General features: G+C 36.7%; 3 protein-coding genes and 1 non-coding gene across 7 annotated transcripts; 1 reads left to right on the forward strand and 3 right to left on the reverse strand.

Annotated features, from left to right (window-relative positions):
- Window positions 1–49: 49 nt before the first annotated feature.
- On the reverse strand, window positions 50–122 carry TRNAK-CUU (transfer RNA lysine (anticodon CUU)). The gene has a single exon. It is a non-coding gene; the product is annotated as a tRNA-Lys (tRNA).
- Window positions 123–1,186: 1,064 nt separating this feature from the next.
- On the forward strand, window positions 1,187–6,955 carry LOC103327845 (casein kinase 1-like protein HD16). The gene is made up of 16 exons (XM_008230213.2): window positions 1,187–1,781; window positions 2,823–2,948; window positions 3,059–3,132; window positions 3,219–3,288; window positions 3,416–3,471; window positions 3,581–3,652; window positions 4,225–4,319; window positions 4,409–4,475; window positions 4,606–4,735; window positions 4,823–5,041; window positions 5,158–5,297; window positions 5,473–5,647; window positions 5,832–5,922; window positions 6,034–6,191; window positions 6,372–6,560; window positions 6,656–6,955. The coding sequence occupies exons 1-16, from the start codon at window positions 1,383–1,385 to the stop codon at window positions 6,713–6,715; spliced, it is 2,121 nt and encodes a 706-aa protein (XP_008228435.2). The 5' UTR covers window positions 1,187–1,382; the 3' UTR covers window positions 6,716–6,955.
- An 873-nt stretch (window positions 6,956–7,828) lies between these two features.
- On the reverse strand, window positions 7,829–13,256 carry SHH1 (SAWADEE HOMEODOMAIN protein). 4 transcript variants are annotated; one of them, XM_008230212.2, is made up of 10 exons: window positions 12,133–13,256; window positions 11,989–12,062; window positions 11,252–11,337; window positions 11,028–11,073; window positions 10,786–10,924; window positions 9,716–9,779; window positions 9,021–9,072; window positions 8,574–8,717; window positions 8,245–8,364; window positions 7,829–8,155 (listed from the first exon to the last, which is right to left on the reverse strand). In XM_008230212.2, exons 2-10 carry the CDS (start codon window positions 12,058–12,060, stop codon window positions 8,036–8,038), a joined length of 843 nt encoding a protein of 280 aa, XP_008228434.2. In that variant the 5' UTR covers window positions 12,061–12,062; window positions 12,133–13,256; the 3' UTR covers window positions 7,829–8,035. The 4 variants fall into 4 exon arrangements, 3 of the variants coding, with proteins under 3 accessions (XP_008228434.2, XP_016649124.2, XP_088907371.1); XM_016793638.2 differs by having other exon boundaries at window positions 11,989–12,070; window positions 12,133–12,273; XM_089051245.1 differs by having other exon boundaries at window positions 11,989–12,499.
- Window positions 13,257–14,043: 787 nt separating this feature from the next.
- DTA4 (downstream target of AGL15-4) lies at window positions 14,044–15,998 on the reverse strand. Its single transcript, XM_008230210.2, has 3 exons — window positions 15,356–15,998; window positions 14,906–15,266; window positions 14,044–14,356 (listed from the first exon to the last, which is right to left on the reverse strand). Exons 1-3 carry the CDS (start codon window positions 15,889–15,891, stop codon window positions 14,138–14,140), a joined length of 1,116 nt encoding a protein of 371 aa, XP_008228432.2. The 5' UTR covers window positions 15,892–15,998; the 3' UTR covers window positions 14,044–14,137.
- Between the last annotated feature and the right edge of the window lie 6,760 nt (window positions 15,999–22,758).

Consider the following 22,758-nt stretch of genomic DNA (forward strand, 5'->3'; position numbering starts at 1 on the left):
ATAATAAGGAACCGTACCAAAGGGCTAAAGAATTGTAAAAAGAAGAAATCGCCCACCGTGGGGCTCGAACCCACGACCACAAGGTTAAGAGCCTTGCGCTCTACCAACTGAGCTAGACGGGCTTGTTGTTTGTAACTCAACATCCTCAGTACTAATCTGTTACCCCGCGCTCAATACCGAAGGCCAAACCAAGCAATTAGATTAATCATTCAATCTTTAGAATTCAAGATTCCAAGAATTGAAAAACACGCCAATTAGAACAATCATATAGCTTTCTCAACGTGTCATGTCTTTGAAAAAAATTTGACGTTCAGTACAGATAATAACCATTACAAATTGAAGTTGCTTATAATTATATTAACACAACTTTTCTATAGTAAAAGACTATCAATTCTTATGAGATTTTTTCCACGTATAATCTTCTAAAAACCTATAAGAAATACTATTGTGCCGAAATATATCTCAATTTTACAATCATTATGATTCGTTTTTGTTTGTGACGACTATGATCCTTATGCACACATATTCTCTCATATTTTCCAAAATAACCTCAATTAGTTTGATTGTAGAAAGAATCTTCGATGGACATTGCAACATGGTCTTTTGACAGTCAGTGAGATAAGTTCACTTTGAATTTTGTGAGAAGTGGTTCTAAATCTCAACCCGTGGACAAATTGTGCTCCAATTCAACTACTATTATTATTTTTGCTTTTATGAAACTGACTTTTATTAGAAGCAATTTTTTTTCTTTTTTTTGGTTAGAAGAATTTTGTTAGAAGCATTTGAAAATTGAAATTGAGATATTAAAAATCGTAACCTTTTGCACAAAATAATCATGAATTCAATCAGTCAACGATGAATCCATGGAAGTTCCAACATTCCAATTATTTGCAGGCACCGCGCGAGGTGGCTAGGGCAGTTTGGGAAATTCAGAATTCCATCAAGCCCTTTTTCGTCTTTGTACAACAATTGCTTTTCAATACCCTGAATAAACAAAATAAAAAACCTAAATCCGACCGTGCATTACCCTCCTCATCAACGTCCCCAGTTCACCGACATGAAAAAAATAAAATAAAATAACTTTCCCAATTTCACTTTATTTCCTTTATTTTTCGAATAAAACATTTAATTATAAATTAATACCTTTCAATGCCTTCGTCTTCGCTCTTTCTCTCTCTGTGAAACTAGTCGAAGCCCTCCCTCTGAGTCTTTCTGATCTCTTCCAAACCCTAGTTTCTCTTCAACGATCACGGGCTCAGCGATTCGCGAATTGCCGATTGAACCCCAAGACTCCACATTCTTTCGACGCATTACTCAGCCAATAGTCGAGGCCTTAAACGGCGGCGCGGAGAAGACGGAGCATGATAATCGGACGATGAACGATGCCGGTACCGCGTGGCGGAGTTCGCAGGGGACGAGGAGCAGCAGCTAATAAGCAGAAAAAGGAGAAGGTTCCGAGTCCGATCGACGCTGGAGAGGCGATAGCGACGAGAACAAGGCGGAGGAGAGCGGCGGCTGCGGCGGCAGAAGCAGTGCCGAGTAATCCGAATAACAGGAACGAGACTAATAAGGCGAAAGAAGAGGAGCACAAACGAGAGGAGGTGGTGGCGGTGGGTGATGAGCAAAACGTAGTCGTTGAGGAGGAGGAGGAGGAGGAGAAGGAAGTGGAAGAGAAGAAAATGGATGAGTATAGTGGCGGAGGCGGGCCCGGTGGCGCTCCGAGTAATGATAAGGCAAATGCTGGTGAAGACGAAGGAAGCACAACTCCGCTTCCTGAGAAGGTTCTATTTTTATTATTGTTTACATTACTTTTTATATTTGTAACGAAAGGATTTGGTCTGTACCGAATCCTATCGAACATGAATGCCGTTTGGTGGTCATCTGCATAATTTGGGTGCATTTATAGTATGTTGCGGGAAGTGGGATTGTGGGGCATTGGGGTTTGTTACTGTGGTTGAGTGAACATGTTTGTTTTTGTTTGATTTAGCTTTGAGGTTTCGTAAGCAGTGAATTTTATGGCTTGTGTTAACAACTTAAATGCAAATGTGCATTGTGTTCTGCCTATATAGTGTATACTTGGATCAGAATCCTCTCTCCATTTTATGAAATGGAGAGGTCTGGTTGGTAGATCATGGCCATTCATTTAGCATGGTTCTGGGAACAAGTGTTTTGGTAGATAGGCAATGTGGTGTTCTATATGTTGACATTATTGATCATAATTTTGACGACTTATCCCTAATTTGTACTGCATTTTGGTGTTTTGCCTGATTGTTCGCTTCCTTTAAATGGGCAAGAATTGAAACCTGAACTTTACCTCCTGTAACCCCTTTTGGAAACTTTGGTTGACTCTGAGAAGGTGTCTGGGCACCTCTTTCTAGATCACGTTAGCACAATTAAGTAGTGAAAACAAATTAAGTTACTGCTTGAAGTTGGAATGCAGTTATGGAGGTATTTTGTGACCTAGAAGTGTACTGCATGAGCTATTTCTTAGAATCACATAATGTATTGATGGATACTGTATAAGCAGCATGTGTTTCTGTGTATTGACTCGCATTTTTTATGATCACCATGCTGTAGTCCTTGTGTCCTGTTAGTTATAGGTATATCCCATTATATATTCTTGAATAATTGTTGTTTCAATTATTACTAATAATAACGAGCAGTAGTTATAACTATAAATCTGAGAATTGCACCACTATGCTTAGTCTAACGAGTGCTGCCTCTAGAGACAACATCCATAGTTGTTTTTTTTTTTTTTTTTTTTTTGAATCACTTGACATAAATTGATGTCTTTATGCTAATTCCTAGGTTTGTTGCTGCAGGTTCATGTTGGTGGTTCCCCTGTTTACAAATTAGAACGAAAGCTGGGTAAGGGTGGCTTCGGACAAGTTTTTGTTGGTCGACGTGTTTTGAATACAAATGAGAGAACTGGCCCAGGAGCTGTAGAGGTACAACAATTTGTTAAATTTGACTGTTGAGTTTTGTTCTCTCTTTGTCTTTACCTTTTACTTTCTTTTGTCTCTCCCTTACCTACACATTCTTTTCCTTGGTATCTTAGGTAGCCTTAAAATTTGAGCATAGAAATAGTAAAGGGTGTAACTATGGACCACCAGCTGAGTGGCTAGTATACAAGTGAGCATGCCTCTATCTCTCATGTTTTGGTATTGTTTTTAAATTTTATTTGTGTATCCATAATTTACTTTGTGTTGCTTGTACAGCACTCTTGGTGGCAGCCATGGTGTGCCGCAAGTACACTTTAAAGGCCAGCAAGGCGACTATTATATCATGGTATGCAGTCTTTTTTTGGCTTACTTGTTTTGAGTCTTGTTAGCCATACTATAATGTTTTGGGAGTCATAGGACATGCTAGTTCATGAATAGCTTTTTGATTTTGACTGAAAACTTTTATGCTGCAGGTTATGGATATGTTGGGGCCAAGCTTGTGGGATGTTTGGAATAATAACTCTCATACGTAAGTTTCAGTTACAAAATTGACTCCTAATTTAGAAAATAGTTTAATTATTATCTTACAGATTTCATGAATTTTCAGTTTCATAATTTAGTTGTCTTCTGAATTTTAGAATGACCACTGAAATGGTTGCATGCATTGCCATTGAAGCAATATCAATATTGGAGAAGATGCATTTTCGAGGGTAAGATTTTTTGTTACAAATCAATGCAGATTTGTTATCATTGTCGTTGTTTATCTCTCTCTCTCTCTCTCTCTCTAGCCCTCGCATATCATTTCACTTTGGTACTTTGGTCTGGAACATTATTATATCCAGAAAAAACCTTTCGGCTATGTGATCGATTTCTTTATAGAAGTTTATATGTGGGAAGTCTTAATGTGAAAGAATAAGTATGCCTATGATTCTTCTGTCTGATAGCTTGATATCATATTTAGGCTTTTCAACAATACGAGAGCACATGGCATGCACAATTTACTCTTTTCCTCTACATCATACAATTTTATTGTTTAGTTTATTAAGACATTAGGTAGCTAGTTATATAGAAAGCTTGTAAGGACAATATGGTCTGTTTGGAGTTTTGATTTAGAAATTGTTTGGGACAGTTGAAGTAGTTTTGGGGAATAGTCACTGTATTTGTGTTTTGGCTATCTTATTAAATTGAATGTGTTTAGGATTAGTTCTTCAGATGTTTTTGCAGTTTGTTGAAAGCCATATTAAAAATGATTTTTAAGCTATGCTACCACATCTATTTTCAGGTATGTACATGGGGATGTAAAGCCTGAGAATTTTCTGCTTGGCCCACCTGGGACTTCTGACGAGAAAAAGTTGTTTTTAGTTGATCTTGGACTAGGTATTTTGTGAATCTCAGTTTCCTTAATGTTAAGTAGTATAGTGGTTCTCAGTAAGTTATCATATTATAACTTGTTTTGGGTTTATCAGCAACTAGATGGAGAGAAACTACAACTGGTCGGCATGTAGAATATGACCAGAGGCCAGATGTTTTCAGGTATAAGCATGGTTTCCTATCTAGTTTTCTTGGATAGTTTGAATGCTGCTTTCTTTTTGCCTTCCTCTTCTTTATGCTCCCTTGTTCAAGCTTTCTGCTACTTAGTTCTGAACTTTTTTTGGTCCGACAGAGGAACAGTGCGTTATGCTAGCGTGCATGCTCATTTAGGGAGAACGGGTAGTAGGAGAGATGATCTCGAGTCTCTAGCTTACACCCTTGTATTCCTTCTTCGCGGTCGTCTGCCTTGGCAAGGATACCAGGTTTGCCCTTTCTTTCTTAGCTTAAATAAAAATTTCTGTTTTGCCTACCTTGCTTTTATTTTACTTTTAGCATGGTGGTTCTTTCAGGGAGAGAATAAAGGGTTTCTTGTTTGCAAGAAGAAGATGGCAACATCTCCAGAGCTATTGTGTTCCTTCTCTCCACAGCCTTTTAGACAGTTTGTGGAATATGTGGTGAACTTGAAGTTTGATGAAGAACCTAATTATGCAAAATATATATCACTCTTTGACGGGATTGTTGGTCCAAATCCTGATATCAGGCCAATAAACACAGAGGGTGCACAGAAGGTATGTATCATCTTCTCTCCTTTTGTTGATGATGCTTACCCTTGAGCAGTAGTTTATGTACTTACATTTTTAGAAGAAGGATTGTGCATCTAATATATGCTCCATGTATTGTGAAGCTTATTAATCTGGCTGGTCATAAGAGAGGAAGATTGACAATGGAGGAAGATGATGAACAACCAAAGAAGAGGATTCGAATAGGTGTGCCAGCAACACAATGGATTAGTGTCTATAATGCTCGCAGACCAATGAAGCAAAGGTATTTGTATGACTCAAGCAGTGAATCATTTACTTATTTGGTGATGGTTTTGGGGACTTCTCTTCTTGATAATATAATAGATATACCCTGTGTATCTTGCTTTCTATTTTTATAGTTAAATTGTTGTCTTCTTGTCGTCATATTGTTTAAACTGTTTCTTCTCATGTTTCTATAGGTATCACTATAATGTGGCTGATACAAGGCTTGCTCAGCATATTGAGAAGGGGAATGAGGATGGGTTATATATTAGCAGTGTGGCCTCTTCTCAAGATTTGTGGGCCTTAATTATGGATGCAGGCACTGATTTCACTTCCCAAGTTTACGAACTCTCACCATGTTCTCTTCACAAGGTACATGCATATGCTTTTTAATCAGCCTGAAGTGATTGTCTTCATTGGCATACTGACTTTGTTTTTACGAGAGTTTGTATGTTCACTTTGTTATTTTATTGCTAACTTTTAATAAACTGTTTGTATGTAACATTCCTTTAATTCAGATTGTAATGTTTCATGAATATTTTGGATGTGTTTGAAGGAATGGATAATGGAGCAGTGGGAGAATAACTATTACATCAGTGCGATAGCTGGAGCTACTAATGGGAGTTCATTAGTAGTAATGTCCAAGGGTTAGTATAGTGTTTTGGGGTTTTCATGGACATTTAAACTGGAAAGGATGTGTTTTCTTTTTGATTTTTTGAATTCTTTTATTTGTTACTGATGTCAATTGTTCGGTCCAGGTACACCATTTACGCAGCAGTCATACAAAGTAAGCGATACATTTCCTTTCAAGTGGATTAACAAAAAGTGGAGGGAGGGTTTTTATGTTACTGCAATGGCCACTTCAGGAAGTAGATGGGCAGTTGTTATGTCTCGTGGTGCAGGTTATTCGGAGCAGGTAATCTTGGATGAAAAAGCACATTTCTTTCTCTTACTTGTCTTTCCAATTGCCTATGGTGGTTAGCACTTTTGATTTTATAGTAGGTAGTGAGTAATTGGAGAAGCATTTTGGCCTAATGAATTAGTGAACTGTACAGAACTATTTATTTAACAGGGCAGACCATATTTTGTTTTTCAGGTTGTTGAACTAGATTTCCTTTATCCCAGCGAAGGTATTCATCGGCGGTGGGACTCTGGATATCGTATAACAGCAACTGCAGCAACGTGGGATCAGGCTGCATTTGTTCTTAGTGTGCCAAGGAGGAAGCCTCAAGACGAAACACAAGAGACTCTTCGTACTTCTGCTTTTCCTAGTACACATGTCAAGGTAACATATATTTATCATTTTGTTTTGTCAAGTGCCTTTTCTTTTCCGTCTTTCAATATGTTGGCGTAAGAGTAACTCAAATCCGGGTATTACAGGAGAAGTGGGCGAAGAATCTCTATATTGCATCTATGTGTTATGGACGAACAGTTTCTTAAGCTGCCGAGAATTGTTTGGGATGCTTCATAAACCATCTGGTTTTGCTCTGATAGCTCTTCTGATTCCCTCTCTCGACTGGGGTGTCGTAACACCCACCATTGACAAAATTTTGATGACTTGAAGATGCTCTAGTTAATTGTAATTATAGTAACTTTTAGTGGAAACCTATTGTTCGTCTCTGTGTGGGAACTGTCACTTGATGTCAATGATAAATTAAAAGCTCATTTTCTTGCAAAAAAGGAGCATATTGCCTATTTCTACTCCAAGGACCTTCACGTCAGAAATATTCGTATATGCTTTTAACCACAACTCGAACGAACCAATCTGGCATCCTTGTCAAACGATCGCTTACCTTCAAGTTTGGAATATTGTGATGTTCTTTGGCACGTGACTAGTTTTGTGAGCGAAATTGAAACTTGGGAGTATTTATATGTAATATATATAATCACTTCAACTGCAAGGCTTTTGATGAGGAACAAAACAAGAAGAAACAATCTGCTCTACAAAACAAAACAACCGGGCTTTGAAACTTTTTTTTCCCCGAATATATTAACTTCTACAAGACAAAAAGAAGAGAAATAAATGAACTCATACTAAGATTGAATGAAACATCAATTAAGACAATGTTCTAGTAAATTAGTCGAAATGAAATATCCTTTTTAAGAAGGTGCTGCACTCCCGCCACTCTAGCTTTAGGTTTGAAGAAGTTGGTCAATTTCTTCTTTTACTGTTGGAAGCAGTTGGTCAATTTCAAACAAGGAAAGCTACTCTTACCGAAACGCGTCTGGCCAACATTGAAAGCTGCTCCTTAGGCCTCTATATGGATTTGGGCTGAGTTGGGGGTTCGGCGATTGCAAATTGATTTGATTTACAGAGGAAAGAAAGAAGGATAAAGTGCAGAAATGACAAACAAAATTGCAAGCCAGATATAGAGGGGATGGCGAGGGAAAGAGAGAGTGCATTTCATGAACATGAACATGCAGTCCCACTGTCTGGTCAAGAATGAAATGGAAGGGGAAGGCCTCTCTATAGGGCCGGGTGTATTGGGCTCTCTATAATACATGGACTGGGTGTATTGGGAGGATTGCATTGCAAAAGAAGATTCAGCTGAGTTTGCTAGGCCCTTGAAGCAGAACATACATTTGAACATTTGTAATCGTTTTTTTTATAAGAGTTTTGGGATGAGTTCCCAAATGATCACAAACTCTCATCTGTTAGCTATAACAAAATGAAAAGCCAACTTGCTTTTTGGTAGCTAATTCTGACGTCAAGTAAAATTGAACTCTCAAAAAATTTACAAACATCTCCGGTGCTACATTTCAATAAAGAAAAGAGAATTTCATGTCTTTATTTCTAAATAGGTCGTGTTGCTGGGTATTAGTAACAGCTGAAGTGTTTTGTGCAGGCCTGATACATAACCTCCCCAGCTGAATTTCTTCCTGGTATATTAGTACATCAATCCAGATCAGGCAACATTAGAGAGATACAATGAAGTTGAACAAAAACATGCACACACAGAGAGATTTACCTCGGTGTTATCATGGTCAAATCGAACAACAAAGATGCACTTGCAGCCTGTTACGTCGTGTAGCCCCCTTTGGATATCCACAACATGGGCATCACAGTAGACAGCTTGATGTTCCCTTTCCTGTAAATAAGGTATTAAGTCTGAAAGAAAAGACAGTACATATATCTTCGGAGAGGTTTGCCTTATCAAAAGTATGCCTTCTGCAATATTTTGAACTCCGATATCTTCTGTCAAATGTTAATTTATAGAGGTTCCCATTTCTCTGGACCCCTATACTCATGATTGACAGCTTATGGGACAGATTGCAAAGAAATAAAGTAAAAGATTACCTGGAAGCTTAGCACTAGGTCCCCAACCTTCACCTTATGACACTCAGAGGCTTCTAAAGGAATAGACCGCTCACGCACTGCTCTTGTCACATTCACCCACTCATCATCCTCCCTACCGAAGCCAGAATATCGCACCCGAACTTCCTGTCACATAGAACAACATTGAACTCCTTTTCATACATCGGACAAACATAGTAAAATCTGTCATCAAGCAGAGACAACATTTGCAAGAATATCGAACCTAGTCTTTGAAAAATTAATGCCTGGTTGAAAATGAAAATTATCATGACTGTGAATGATGCAAATAAAGCACAGAGAACAAGAAATAATGGAATATTTTACTGCTTTATTCTCAAGGAACTCTAATTAGAAAAGAGACCTAAGCTAAGAACTATGCTTACACCCAAATGGAGAAGAATGAACAATAACGAAAAGGACGAATCTTACAAGTTCTCCTGAATTAACAACTCTGTAAGAGAGGAATGAAGCAACATCATACCTGGAAACCAAAGAAATGTTAAGCTATGACTTTAGTGCAATTTGAATTGAAATGATAATAAACAATGTACAAATTTTCACATTGAATTTCTATTTTATCTCCAATTATTTAATTCCCAAAACATCTTGAGTTAATTTAAAGTAACAAAATATATTAGAGAATAAAGGAGTTTCCATACTTTAATCGACGAAAGTAAACTATTCGAAATGCAAAAAACATAACTACTTTGGCTGATTTCCTAACAAGTAAATTAGGTCAGTTCATTTTTCTTCCAGTTCAAGCATAATCAGGTTTGGCAATTTTCTTCTGAACCTGAGTTTGATTGCACTGCATTAGAACTACAATCACAAGTTATGGATCTGTCTGTAGTTTATAATTTACCTTTCCCCCCAGAAAAATGGTCCAGGAGAGCTAACGCAAAACAGAAAAGATTTGCGTAATGTATATTAAATGAAGCCATTGCATTATATGCTAAAATTACTTTTATAATAAACAGGGAATATACTCATGCCACATACCAACGAAGAATTGTTTCAAATGAAACATAAAAAATCAATTATAATTTTCAAATACTTAATATGCAGAAACACATTATTGCACTTAAGAAAAAGAAGTTTTTTTCCCTGAATAGATGAATTCTTACCATGCATCGTCTTTTGCTGATCGTGCTTCAAATGCTAACTCGTGGAGTTCTGTGATCCATTTACCTGAGTTAAAGTTATCGAGTCAATTTTTCAGAAAATTAATTATTGAACTCAGAGATAGATGGAAGATTCCCAATTCCACCAACATGCATGATTAAAATTTTGAGATTACGTGTTAAGCAATAAGTTCCTGTATCACAACTGTAAAATTCAATATTTATCATCACACAAGGACAGCATAAGCATTCTATACAACAGACAGACATGCCAAATAAATGTTGCAGGAGCACCTGCCCGTGAAAACTATGTCAGATGGTTGCCATCTAAAGAAGATAGCAGCAATAATGACCCCAAAAGCCTGGAAAAGTGCCTTAAAATTTACGGCTGCACTATAGGCAGAGAGATAATAAGACGGAGACACACAGCAAGAAAAGTTTTACACTAAGGTAAAAATATAGTGCATACAACTAATTAATATAAGCCAAAACAGATGTAAATTTGACCACAGATATTATCATGCTAGCAGAATCCAAGCCAATCAAGAAAGAAAGTACAGCCCCTATCAGACCAAAAGTATAGTAACTGGGTTATGGAATGGAATTTATTGCATTTCAAAAACAGTATATAATTGTGCTTCTGAGGACCCATCATAAGCGAATGTATGATTTCTGGTCCAGAAATAACATCATGTACACATGGCCAAGGCCATTGCTACACGGCCAGTGGTTAAAGCTTTATGGATGTTATTAATACTGTCAGCACCAGAAATTGATCATTTAGGTCATGGACATCAAGAATGGCGAAGCTTTGCCCTTCTCTGCCAAGGTAGCACCAACATGCTACAATGGTTTTTGAAAGGATCCAAGCTGATATATTCTAATATGGAATGTAAAGAAATTAACAGTAATTTGCATCATTAAATTTTATTTATGTCAATTTGATGCTAGCATAGAAATAAATCTGACTGCATGATAAAATTAAAATTTTCATCACAGGGAAAAATCATTGAGTAAAATACATTCATGACAATCTTTTCTACAACTTCATCCATACTGACAAAAAGGATGACCTTTTGGCTTCTGAGAGTTTTCAGTTGCATTGCTTGAAACATTTGAATCTGAAAGATCAACAAATAACTCGAGCGCAGTAGGTGAGGAATTGCTATTGGCTTGCAACTCTTTTTGTTTGTTCTGGAACCAACTTTGAACCTATAACAAAATAAGAACATGATAGCATTACAACAAGCTCCATTTGAAATATAAACAAGAAGATTTAGATGCAAGAGGGGAAAAGGAAAATTAAAAGAAAAACCTGTTCCCAAGTTATATCAGGTTTTCCAGCACGGATTGGAGTGCAACTGAAAAGACAGAGCAAAGCAAAAAACTTAATAAAAGAAACCCTGTTGTGTTGAAGTATGCAATGAATATTTAACTCAAAGAAGTTATTCTTTTCGTTTTTTCCTTGGAGAAGTAAATATAACAAATCTGCCTACCTAATTAAGGCTATAGGCTACTATTTAGCATTACTGAATTCACCTGAAACTCGTTGCAAGATCTTGGAAAAACTCCTGACTAAGCGACTGTTGTCGTGGGTGCTTAATTAAATTTTCCATTTCCATAATCTGTCAAGGTGCAAATTATAGTCAATATCTAATACAGAATTTCAAAAGACAATATTACAGAGTCAATGCATGGAGGCGAGCTCCCTAGACTGATTACTTCTTTGACTAATCTCTCCTGTTATTGTTCCAACCCCAAAAGTATGAAGAGTATTTCAGCCACATGCCCTTTATCCCAATTAACTGTTCATGGAAAACCATTTCTCCTCAACCCACCTTGATGTAAGCTTATGTGTGTGTATACATATATATATATATATATATATATATAATATATATGTTAAGGTGACATTCTGATATACATAACAAGCCAATCGAAAACACACACAGGTGTGAGAGAAAGCCTCAACCTTTCACATCAAATCCCATAATTTCTTTTGGTCTGATTATATTTCCAAAAATTCAGAAGTAAAAAAATGCACCTAGAAGGGTGTTATGATACAAAACTAAATTTTCCATAAGAAGCAAAAGTCCAACACCAACAATCTTCATATAGAAAATAACCAATTATAGAAAACAAAAAAAAACCCATGACAGCAGCTAAATTTATAGCAAAACTGAGGAAATTTCTGCAGATTAAGATGTGAAATCACAGAGGCAGGTAGTTGACAGTACCAATTGAAGGAAACACAAAAAGGGATCAAATTTTTTTACCTCAGAATGAGTGAATACAGATAGAGAATTCATTGGTTCTCTTTTTCTTGTACGAAAAAGTTCCATGTCCATCTCTGTCGAACTGGAGATTTTAAATTCCAATTTGATGTAAAATGAGAGTGAGATGAGAGTGATGCCAGTTACCTTTTTCTCTGGGTTTTTGTGTGTAAGTCTCAACTCAACTCCCAAGGGAGGTTTTGAAAGAAGTCTGGGTTCACTGCTGCTACGATGTCTTCGGCTCTTTGATCCAGTGGCCAATTGAAAGCTGCCACAGCAACTGAAAACCTGTCTTCTGTTGTGGTTTTTTTCCTTTAAAAATCTATTTGTTTCTTTAATTGGAAATTGTTTTTCTTTTTCCATAACTAAACGAGAAGAGATGACGTGGCATAAGCCCATTGAGCCCAATTTTGGGCCTCAAAGCAAAAGTAACCAGACCCAAAGCTAAAATTAAACCGATGGACCTCAAGAAGCCCAAGGTCGTGGCACAACGAGCTCGGCCCAAGAAACAAGGCTTGACCCTGGTCACAAATTGGGCCCAAAGCTGCAGCCCAATAGCAAAAGTAAAAACTTACCAGTCAAGGCCAGATGATTTCACGGCCGAGCAGACTGGTAGGCACAAACTCCTTTGAGCCTTCACGTGCATTGTCTCAATAACACTTTTGGGACGTCAAAGCACTTTTTGAAACTTGAAGATCGGAGCAGAACCCTCGACCCGACAAGCAACTACTTCCCAAAATATACTTAATTACCCTTACTTAATTAACTTGCATGAAACATGAGCAATACTAATTCAAGACATTATCACGGTTAATTATGAAGGAAACGTGCATTTAAATTTAAATTCACTAACTTTTAGGCTACAACATACATGAATCAAATAATCAAAGAGGTAGAAGCGAATTTAAGTTCTTATTAAGCCAATGCTATTCAATTTCCCAAGTATCTTTCTAGCTCTAATATCATCTGTGCCTAAAAGAAAAGGGAGGAAATGATGAAGCTTTCTTACCCTCGAAGCTCTCTTGGATTGTCTCTAAGTTTCCACTTTTATAAAGACATTCTTCCTTGTTGCTTGCTTCATAGATTCTTCACAAGGTACCAAAGTAGATATCCTCTAGTTCATACACACAAATGTAGTGTAAAAGATAAAAAAAATATTACCAAGAGGAGGTTAGGTGCTAGCCCTCTCCTCTTGGCGGCCGATTCTAGCATGGCATAGTGGACATTTCTCTCCTCCCAAACCCACTTCAAAGTTGAAGGCTTCAAACCTTAAAGAGAAAATGGCTAAAATATGTCTTATATAGGCCACAAGAGATGATGCAAAAAAACCCCACCTTAGAATTTCGGCCATGGTAATGTTTGGGCTCCTTTTGGGCTCACTTGAATTGTATTGTCATATAATACTTGTTCCTAGGCCTAATAGGTCTTTATGTATTTTTTCTTTTGCTCCAAAATGACTTTAAAGCCCAAACCGAGTCCACCGTTAAACAAAATTTATAATTAATAATTTAATTATAATTTGTAACTTAACCATTAAGTTCAAATTATAGTCCAAATAATTGGATTTGGTCAACTGTTTTGGTCAAATGCGTTGACTATGACTTTGACCATTGACTTGACTTTGACCGTTGACTTTGATAGTTACTTTCAACGTCCTATCTTCTTCATTTGTTCATCTTATTATATTTATAGGTGTGCGATCGCATAGGTTCCAATTAGCAATGCAGTGGGTAGGTCCAATTCCTCCGAACCGAGCATGAATTAAATCCCATCATTTAATTCTCTATATTGGTGAAGATTAAGCATAATTAGATCTTACAGGGCTTCCACGTTTGGTGGGTGGAACTAGATTGGACTATTTCAATTAAAATGGACAACAGTTCTGGCCGTTGTTAGGTGCGCTGGACTGGACTTATTAAAATGGACAACAATCCAACATATTGTATCTTACAAGTTACAAGTCTCACCTAAAATGGTGGAATAATAAAAACTGGCAAAAAAACAATGTATATAGTACTGTCGAAAGCTTTGTAGTAGAAAACAGATCACAAATAGACCTTTTACCAAAGGAGAGTAAAATGTTGTCCATTTTTTGAGGAACAAATGTGTATAATAATCCTTACTAACTGCCAATAAATATTGACAACATACATCAGAAATTTCTGTAGAAGTACACTAAAAATTGGTAGATAAGAGTTAAAAATATGGCCATTATAGCTTGTTCACCAAGTGATATAGTCTTTTCCTTGTTGCTTTGGGAGTTTGAAATAAAGGTTGGAGGAGAATAGAGAAAAGCCATTGAGATGCAGTCCTCCTCACCTTTAAAGATTGGCCTTCCTATCACATGCTTATACTGGCCACCACTCCATGCCTGCAAGAGAACAAAGCAAACAGTTCATACATGTACAGTAATATTCGCTTAAGAGACAGTCTGGTGTATGTTCGCTTACAAGACAGTCTGACATCTTATGTTGCTAGACTAACAATGCAAACCCCCCCTCCAAGTAAACACTCACTTAATAAATAATTTAAATAATTTAAATTGAAAATTTAACAACATAATATTACGCATAATTTGATAAGAGAAGATATTTCTACTTTATATTAAAACATTTTTCGCCCTATGATTAGACCATCTCCACATAGGTGGCATTGGATATAAAATATACAAAGCAATGATGGTTGAAGATACTAATCGCCATGATGGTGGGCTTGCAGCCATCATATGCCTCTGCTACATTGCAAGGGAGAACATGACTTTAGTGCAACTTTTACACAACTTTAAAAACACTGTAAATAGAAACTAAAGCAATAGGCCATCTGGGGAGGCAAAGTAATTATCATGGTGGCTTTATTATTAGATTAACTGGTCTCCCTTGGTCCCAGTAAATAACAATAACCAAAGTTAAATTTAATTTACCTGTATTTGATCCCCAGTGGTGACTACTAGAGCATTTTTGTCTGGGGTAAAAGAAACCCAACCTTTCTTGGAGTAAACATGGAACTCTGAAGAACCATCACAAAGATGCAAACACAAGGCATGAGAATAATCAGTTCCTCTAATCAACATCTTAATCACATCATATCTTAAAGAGCTGTCCCATTCATCTTCTAAAACATTTTGGCTGTGCTTGTACAGGCAACAGACTGTCCCAAGTTCTTTCCCTTGCACCATATCATCATTTCCATAAACAAATTTTGTTTGAGAATTTTTCCATAAGCTTGGTAGGATTTTCCTAGAAACCTTCTCTATATTTGCCATTAGGGTCTCCAGTTTCTCACTGCAAAATCAAGGAGTTCGGAGCTGTAATCCTAATTGGTTTCATAAAAACAAACAAAAGCCAATTAATTGCATTTATTTGTTAATTACCTGAAATTTGAATATCCAATTGGTGCAATTCTCTCCATTGTCAACTTCAAACCTTGGTCTCTACACCAAACAAACTCTTCACTAAGTTCACTGCCAGCCTCCTCACCATGAACCTCCTCGAACCCGTATGGCTTCTCCGGTAACCGGGTTATCTCCGCCCTCTTCTCTGGCGGTACCTGGAAGATTCCGGTGGCTGCAGCCTGCACAGAGCTCACAAGCTCACTTGAAATTCCATGGTTCACCAGCTGAAAACACCCGTTTCTTGCTATGGACTCCACAACCTTGCAAAGACTAGCATCAAACTCATCCAGATTCAATGCTAACAAATCAATGGTGGGGGGATTTTCAAGTGAATTTTGTTTAGGGAAGAACTTGTCTGGCAAAATGAGGTCAGGGACTTGGAGGGAGTGCTCGAGGTATTCAGTGAGGACTTCATCGTTTGTGACTAATGATCGGCGGCCTGAGGCAATGGGAGAAGGCGGTGGGGCACGAAAATCAATCGGGTTTTCAGAGACGGGTTGAGGAGAGGCTGCCATTAGAACTAAACTAGAGGGGAGTGATGCAAAGAAGCCCACTTGTTCTACTTCTTCTTGTGTACTCTTCTATGCTATGCATCTTTATATTTCTTTTCTTGTTGCTAAAGAAAAAGAAAAAAAGAAAAAGAAAAAAAGGAGCAAGGAGCAGCAATGATGACATGTCTTGGGGTTGAGCTACATCCCTCCCAAGAATGATCAATGATCAACACAAGGTCTTTCACTTTTTGGGATTTGCTTTTCTTTTCTATTGTTCTCACTTTCTTTACAGCTCCATTGTTAATCATCACCTCCCTGGTTTTCTCTTGTGGCATTTGCCAGACTTTTGGTGTGGGACCTTCATCTCACATAACAAAACAAAAATCTTCAAAAGACAGATATGTAGGTGTTGTGGTTCTATTGTTTGTACGAGAATTACTATTGTTTTTGGCCAATGATGTTAAAGTTTCAATTTCAAAATCAATCTGGATCGACAGAGGTGTATATGCTGTGATTCTATTATTTGTCCAAAAATCATTGATTTTGTTTCCCTCTTTCTATTCACAAAATTCTGTAGTGAAAGTGCCATATACGGACTACAGATATGGATCTTCGTATTAGGCAATGATCATTTCATTAAACCTTGAACCCTGAACGACTCCTCTTTGTTCAATGTGTCGAAAAATATATGCTTATTTTTGGGCTGACCAACCAGTTTGTCTGATTCAATGGGTTACAACTTGGCTCAAGCCCATCAATGGATTGGGCTGACCCAACCCACCCAACCCGAGTTTGGGCCTTAATTTTGCACTGTTGCATATGTAGTAATATGTTAATACAAAATTGCAAGAGTTTCTAGAGGTATCTTTTTGTCGCTGCCGCCTCCAAACACGACCTTATACACACCAAAATAATCAGTACTTTACTTACCAACATAATCAGAAAACGAAGACGCCAAGGACATGAGTTGTATGTGGATGCATAAGCATCTTCTTTCAAACATTATGTTCTACAAGGGTGATGTCTGCGGCAGGCTTCAATGGTTTCATTTTTCTTAGTTTATATTATCATTTAGAGCTTAATAATGTTATGACTTATGGGCATAATTTGATTTTTGGTATGAGATATTGTGGGGATATATGACACTTTCTGCTTTTTTTCCTTGTCTAATATAGCACATGTTGCTATCAAATGTCTTTTCTGGTCTTCAAGTGTACACACGACATGTTAAATTTGTTACTTCCAAATGAAAGCTTCGGTTCAAGTCTTGACAATCATCAATAAATATATTATGCCTCGTCATATTTTTAGAGAATCTTTTAAGCACAATTCAAACAAAATACGTCTGATATAGATATTTAAACTAATGCTTACGTCTACTTTTTCTTATATAAGTAATATTAAGAGAGGGAGATTCGAACACGAAACTCCAAATACATGAATAATTATTATTATCCACTTAAGATACAAGGTGTGTTTTCTATCAAATATTAATTTCTATATGGTTTATGTCCCTTCCTCTTTGAAAGTATTTATTTTGAGTTGAATTAGTTTGCCAGAAGATTTTCATGTATCGCTTTCGCCAAATTTTTTCTCGTAAGGAATTGGAATTAAGGTCAAACCACATTGACGTATAGCATTGGAGACTTGTTGGACATTGAGATCACTGTCGAAAATGAACACGTGGGCGTGGCTTGGATGTCTCTTGTCAAAATGTGTAGCTTAGCGTCACTAATTTTTATCTTGGTATTAACTTTTGACCAACAACTAGCGGCATTGATTTGAGGACCATTAATCTGCAAGCGAAGTTGACATTATTGTACAACTAGAGCTAGGGACATGTCAACTTGGGTTGATGAGAAAACCAGAAGAATGAAACCAAAAGCATCACAACCTCTCTCTCTCTCTCTCTCTCTCTCTCTCTCTCTCTCTCTCTCTCTCTGTTGAATGTGAAAGAGATCATATCATAGAGATGAAATGATGCAATGAAATCCACCGACGACGAAAGGATGATAAAGGGAAAGAGAGGATGTCTAGAACATTGTTTCGATAAACGCAAGTTTTCTCATTTTTATGTGTAAAGGTTACACAATTTTAGGTGCATCTAATTATTCACCATGTTGTGATTAACTAATTTTTATTCTTCACACGATGGAACCATTCATTTTCTAAATCACCATCTAAGATTATCTTTATCAAAAATCAATTGAATTAGAGATCATTTAATTATTTATATGTATCAACTAAATGGACAATTTCATTATGAGGATCGTAATTGTTATACCAAGACTGTCGATTTGTACGATTCATAGAGATACCTAATTTGTCCCTAACTAAACTATGGTAAGTAAACATTTTTCTTTGCATGCATGATGATACAATTAGAACATCTAACTCAAAATTAATATACCAACGGGGTCTAGCCCAGTAAAAATAGCATTTACTTGCAGATCAGTGATCTTATGTTCAAATTCCTATAACATCTTGATAGTGTATGTGAGAAACTCCCCTTCCCTGTAGCCAGTTTAGACTATCACTTGTATAAAAAAGAAAAAAAGACATAAAATTATATATTGAGGTGACTGACTTTGTTATTATTTCAACTCTTCTCTATATCATACTATAGCCATTACCGGAGCCAATCCATGCTTAGGGTGGGCACTGGCCCACTCTCAAATATTGTTGTATAGACAATTATATGTGTAGTGATATTGTAAAAATATTATAAGATTTCTCACGAATTCTTAAATGCCCACTATTTTTTTTTTGCTTCTCTTTCATTCCTAGAGCACCTCCAGCGCTCAACCCAAAGGGTGAAGGGTCGCCAGAGAGAGCCCGAGGCGCTCAGCAGGGCCGTAGCCTTTCGAGGTGGGTCCCACCAGCCCGACGAAGCCCAAGGACAAGTCTTGCCCGGGTTGAAGCCGAGTTGGATGACGTCAGCCACGGCGTCATCGACGCCAACAAGTAATCAATTTTTACGTTGGCGCGTGAATTACACGCGCCAACGGTAAAAATTTGACTTCCGTCGGCGTCGGCGTACGCCAGACGTCACCCATTGACAGCTCAACGGGTGTTTGCCACGTGGCGCGACAAGAGCTCTCCGATGACTTTTTCCGTAAATCACGGTCCTCGTTTTTAGCTAAAAATTGAAAAAAAAATCGAAAAAATTCTGAATTTTTTTTAAAATACCCAAAAATTCTGTATTTTTTCTCTATAAATACCTAACCATTTTATTTACTTTCCACACTAAATCTTCATACAATTTCTTCTCCATCCAATATTTTTTACTCTTTACTCACATTTCTAAAACATTCCACACCAATTCTTCATACAAACTTTTCTCCTTCCAATATTTTTTTATCTCCACTCACATTTTTCACTTCCACACCAATTCTCCATACAAACTCTTCTCCTTCTAATATTTTTTACTCTCCACTCACATTTTTCTACTACTTTCCATTTGTATAAAAAAAACGAATGGCATCTTCTATTGAAGTCGGAGGCTCGTGGTCAACGAATGAAGATATTGCGTTGTGTTATTAATTTTTAAAAATATTTGAAAATCTTATCTGACATTGGACACGTGGCACAATTTTAGAGGGTGAAAATTTTGTCTGAAATCTGATATTATAATTTTTTTTTCAATATCTGAAAATCGTATCTGATATGGGACACGTGGCACAATTTTAGAGGGTGAAAACTTATCCGAAAATTTAATTACAAAAGATTATCAAAATTAATGGTTTAAAGTATAAAAAATTAGGAAATAAAGTACAATGAATAGTAATTGCCTTAGACTTGCCCTAGACTTTGCCCTTGTGGGTGGAACCACAAATGCAAAGGCTGACACTATTTACGTGAATAGTGACAGCCCTTGCTTGCCCTTGCCCTAGATTTTGTCCTTGTGGGTGGAGATGCTCTTATGTCTAAATTTATTTTGAATTGCATGTATTTGTTATCATAAAAGAGTGGTAGGTTATTCATACAAAAAATAAAGAAAAAAAATAGAGAAGTAGGGATTTCTTAAAAACTAGGTTGATTTGTCATAAAAGAAAGTGTTTGAATTTTTAAAGGTGCCTTCTCTCACTTAAATTCATGGCTCCGTCTTTAAATATAGCTGAAGACCTATCTAACCAAGAAGATATCGGAACATAGGTTTTAGTTGGCGTACACCAAGTCCCCCACCACAAAGAAAAAGCCCTTGGAATGATATGAAGTTGAACCTGGAATTTTTTTTCCTTTTTTTTGGGGTCATTCGGGGGCCGGGAAAGTTGAAAACTTGTTTTATTTTGTTACTTCCTAAACTGCTATTGCTTCTCTACTTCTCCTTTTACAATCAAACCTTTTTCTTCCAAGGCCAATTGCCTGCACCACATTTCTTTGTTTAATACCAACGTGCTGCTTCTAACAAGTTTCTTCGAGTCAAAAGTGTGTGCGTCATACATCACTTCGGCTGCTTTCCGTCTCCTTTCATCTGGTGCTCATCAGCTTCCATTCTTCAATAATCGCCAACGCCTGCCTTCCAGCTAATTACCATGGTCGACTCAATTTTAACTTTCTTCCTTTGAATTCCATCTTCCCTTCGACTTGGATCAATTTTAATATTTTATAGAAGAGTCTATGAAATCTCTCGTCACGATCAATTTGGATAAAGTTGCTCTCACTTATAACATTACTCTATTGTAATTGTAATACTAGCATGTTTACCGCGAAGCTTATGTTTAGGGTTTGGATGGACCATCGAAGCTAAACAAAACTGGGCTGTGGAAGGATATAATAGATTAGAACTTTGAGATATCAGTTCATATAGTGTATTATATATAATAGATCTGAAGGAAGTTGAGGTTCCACTTCAAAATCAATTGGTAATGGGAGGAGTAGCCCAACTCCTTATAAACACAGGCTAGGTCCCTTAATATTTCAATGTGGCACAAACACTCTCAACACGCCCCCTCACGTGTGGCGAAATTTCAAACCTAACACGCAGACAACACATATTGAATGATGTAAGAGCATGTATGGCTGTTGGGCCCAACACGTGAAGTCTTACTTTAATATTATGAAAGGTTTGAAATTTCTTGAAGATCCCCTTGGTTTTTCTGCGCTTCTCACCCTTCTTCAATAAAATGAAGACACAACTATTTGATACAATGTTATAATTTTGAAATAGATCGCGGTAGTTCTAAAAAAATCAATTTAAAAAATCGTAATAATTTTCAGAACTTACATATAGATCTAATTTCACAACTTAAATTTTAAGATGTCGAAGTTAGAAATCCTTGGATAAGATTCAACATTAATTCTCAAATTGCATTTGATCGGAAATTTTCGAACCGCACCATTAGAAAATGGGGCAAAAGCCACTTGCCTCTCCTCCTATATTAGAGCATCTCCAACCGATGTGTCAAACGTGCCACATAGACATTTAACAGCTAGAAATAACATCTCACATCACTCCAACCGATGTGTCAAAGCTGACGTGGAATGAAGACTGGAGATTAAGATGTTATTTTTGACATCTGAAAAGTAAGATGTCAAATGAATATTTTATTATTATTATTATTTTAAATTAAAAATAAATCAACACTAAAATATAATAAAATAATAATTTAATTTGACATATCAGATGGAGTGTAAAGCTGTGTAAGATGTCAAATTGCCACATCAGCTATCAAATTTAAATTTGATGTAAAAAATAACATCTCAACATCGAGCCTTCATTCTACATAAGCTTTGACACATCGGTTAGAGTGATGTGAGATATTATTTCTAACTGTTAAATATCTATATGACACTTTTGACACATCGATTGAAGATGCTCTTCACTACATGTGCTGTACATTTGTGCTTCAAAAAAAAAAAGAAAAAAGATCACGGCATCCACAAAGGGCGTGGTCAATTTTAAATGTTGGAAAACGCACCCTTCTATTAGCCACAATTAATATTATTGATTAACATATCTAAATTGTGCTCTGTACACGTAGAGAACCTACAAAAGGTACCACTTAGGTTTGGGTCTATATCTAGCCACAATTAATGTTGATTAACATATTTAAATTGTGCTCCGTATAGAGCGTTTGAGAGGATCCAATCCATCCTCGAATTTTCCCTCGAAATCCTAAGGGATTTTGTGGTTGTCACATACTCTCATTTTAATTTTAAATTTAATTTTTTGGTAAATATTATGAGATATTTAGGTTAGTTTGGGTGCACCTCGACTAATCCCCACAAGCAGAACTGAGCCTACCACTGGTCACCAGGTATTGCAATTGCCGGGATTCGAACTGAGGAGCCAACCCAACCGAACTTCCACTGAAAATTTGGCATTCATGGATTCATTTAGTATAGTTGATTTAAAGATTACAATCATTATTTACTTTAATCTTCATCATGATATTAGTTTTAGCATATTTCATTGTAATTTAATTATGTTTTAAGGGACTTTTTAAGTGCCTAACTTGATGGTTTCATTTTAATTTAGTTATATAAATCAATATTTTTCCCATACTCCTTTGGGTTAACCAAGCCTGCTACCTTTATGTGGTTAAGTTGTATTGCCCATTTGTGGCTATAGTTGTCGTCGGAAGACAATATTTCCCTTGAATTGATGATGTTGATGTACCCCTTCTGAAGTTGTACAATTTTCATACATGTATTGCTTATTTGTAGCTAGATTATGAATATAATTTTCACTTGATGATAAAATAAACAACTAGCAACATTATATTTGTATTTGTTTTGTTTAATTTTAATTAACAACTAGCCACATTGATTTGGGGACCATTAAACTGCTAGCGAAGTCGACAAATACATTTGCTCATGTGATAATGATAAAAGTAGAAGGAGAATATCTTTGCAACCAAAGGAATTGCAGTTGCCCGTCTCCAAATG

This window comes from Prunus mume, linkage group LG4 (assembly GCF_029339155.1).
Source record: "Prunus mume cultivar Tortuosa linkage group LG4, ASM2933915v1, whole genome shotgun sequence".
Lineage (NCBI taxonomy): Eukaryota > Viridiplantae > Streptophyta > Magnoliopsida > Rosales > Rosaceae > Prunus > Prunus mume.

Excerpts from the sequence above, each read along its gene's own strand:
- SHH1 (XM_089051245.1), bottom strand. The coding sequence starts at position 12,384 with ATGGGCTTATGCCACGTCATCTCTTCTCGTTTAGTTATGGAAAAAGAA. Across the intron at positions 9,073-9,715 it reads TCAGCAAAAGACGATGCATG|GTATGATGTTGCTTCATTCC; the intron begins GTAAGAATTCAT and ends TTTGGTTTCCAG. Across the intron at positions 8,718-9,020 it reads TTGTTAATTCAGGAGAACTT|GAAGTTCGGGTGCGATATTC; the intron begins GTAAGATTCGTC and ends TCTATGTGACAG.
- LOC103327845 (XM_008230213.2), top strand. The coding sequence starts at position 1,383 with ATGCCGGTACCGCGTGGCGGAGTTCGCAGGGGACGAGGAGCAGCAGCT. Across the intron at positions 2,949-3,058 it reads CTGGCCCAGGAGCTGTAGAG|GTAGCCTTAAAATTTGAGCA; the intron begins GTACAACAATTT and ends TTGGTATCTTAG. Across the intron at positions 6,192-6,371 it reads GTGCAGGTTATTCGGAGCAG|GTTGTTGAACTAGATTTCCT; the intron begins GTAATCTTGGAT and ends TTTGTTTTTCAG.
- DTA4 (XM_008230210.2), bottom strand. The coding sequence starts at position 15,891 with ATGGCAGCCTCTCCTCAACCCGTCTCTGAAAACCCGATTGATTTTCGT. Across the intron at positions 15,267-15,355 it reads ATTGGATATTCAAATTTCAG|TGAGAAACTGGAGACCCTAA; the intron begins GTAATTAACAAA and ends TTGATTTTGCAG. Across the intron at positions 14,357-14,905 it reads CCACTGGGGATCAAATACAG|GCATGGAGTGGTGGCCAGTA; the intron begins GTAAATTAAATT and ends GTTCTCTTGCAG.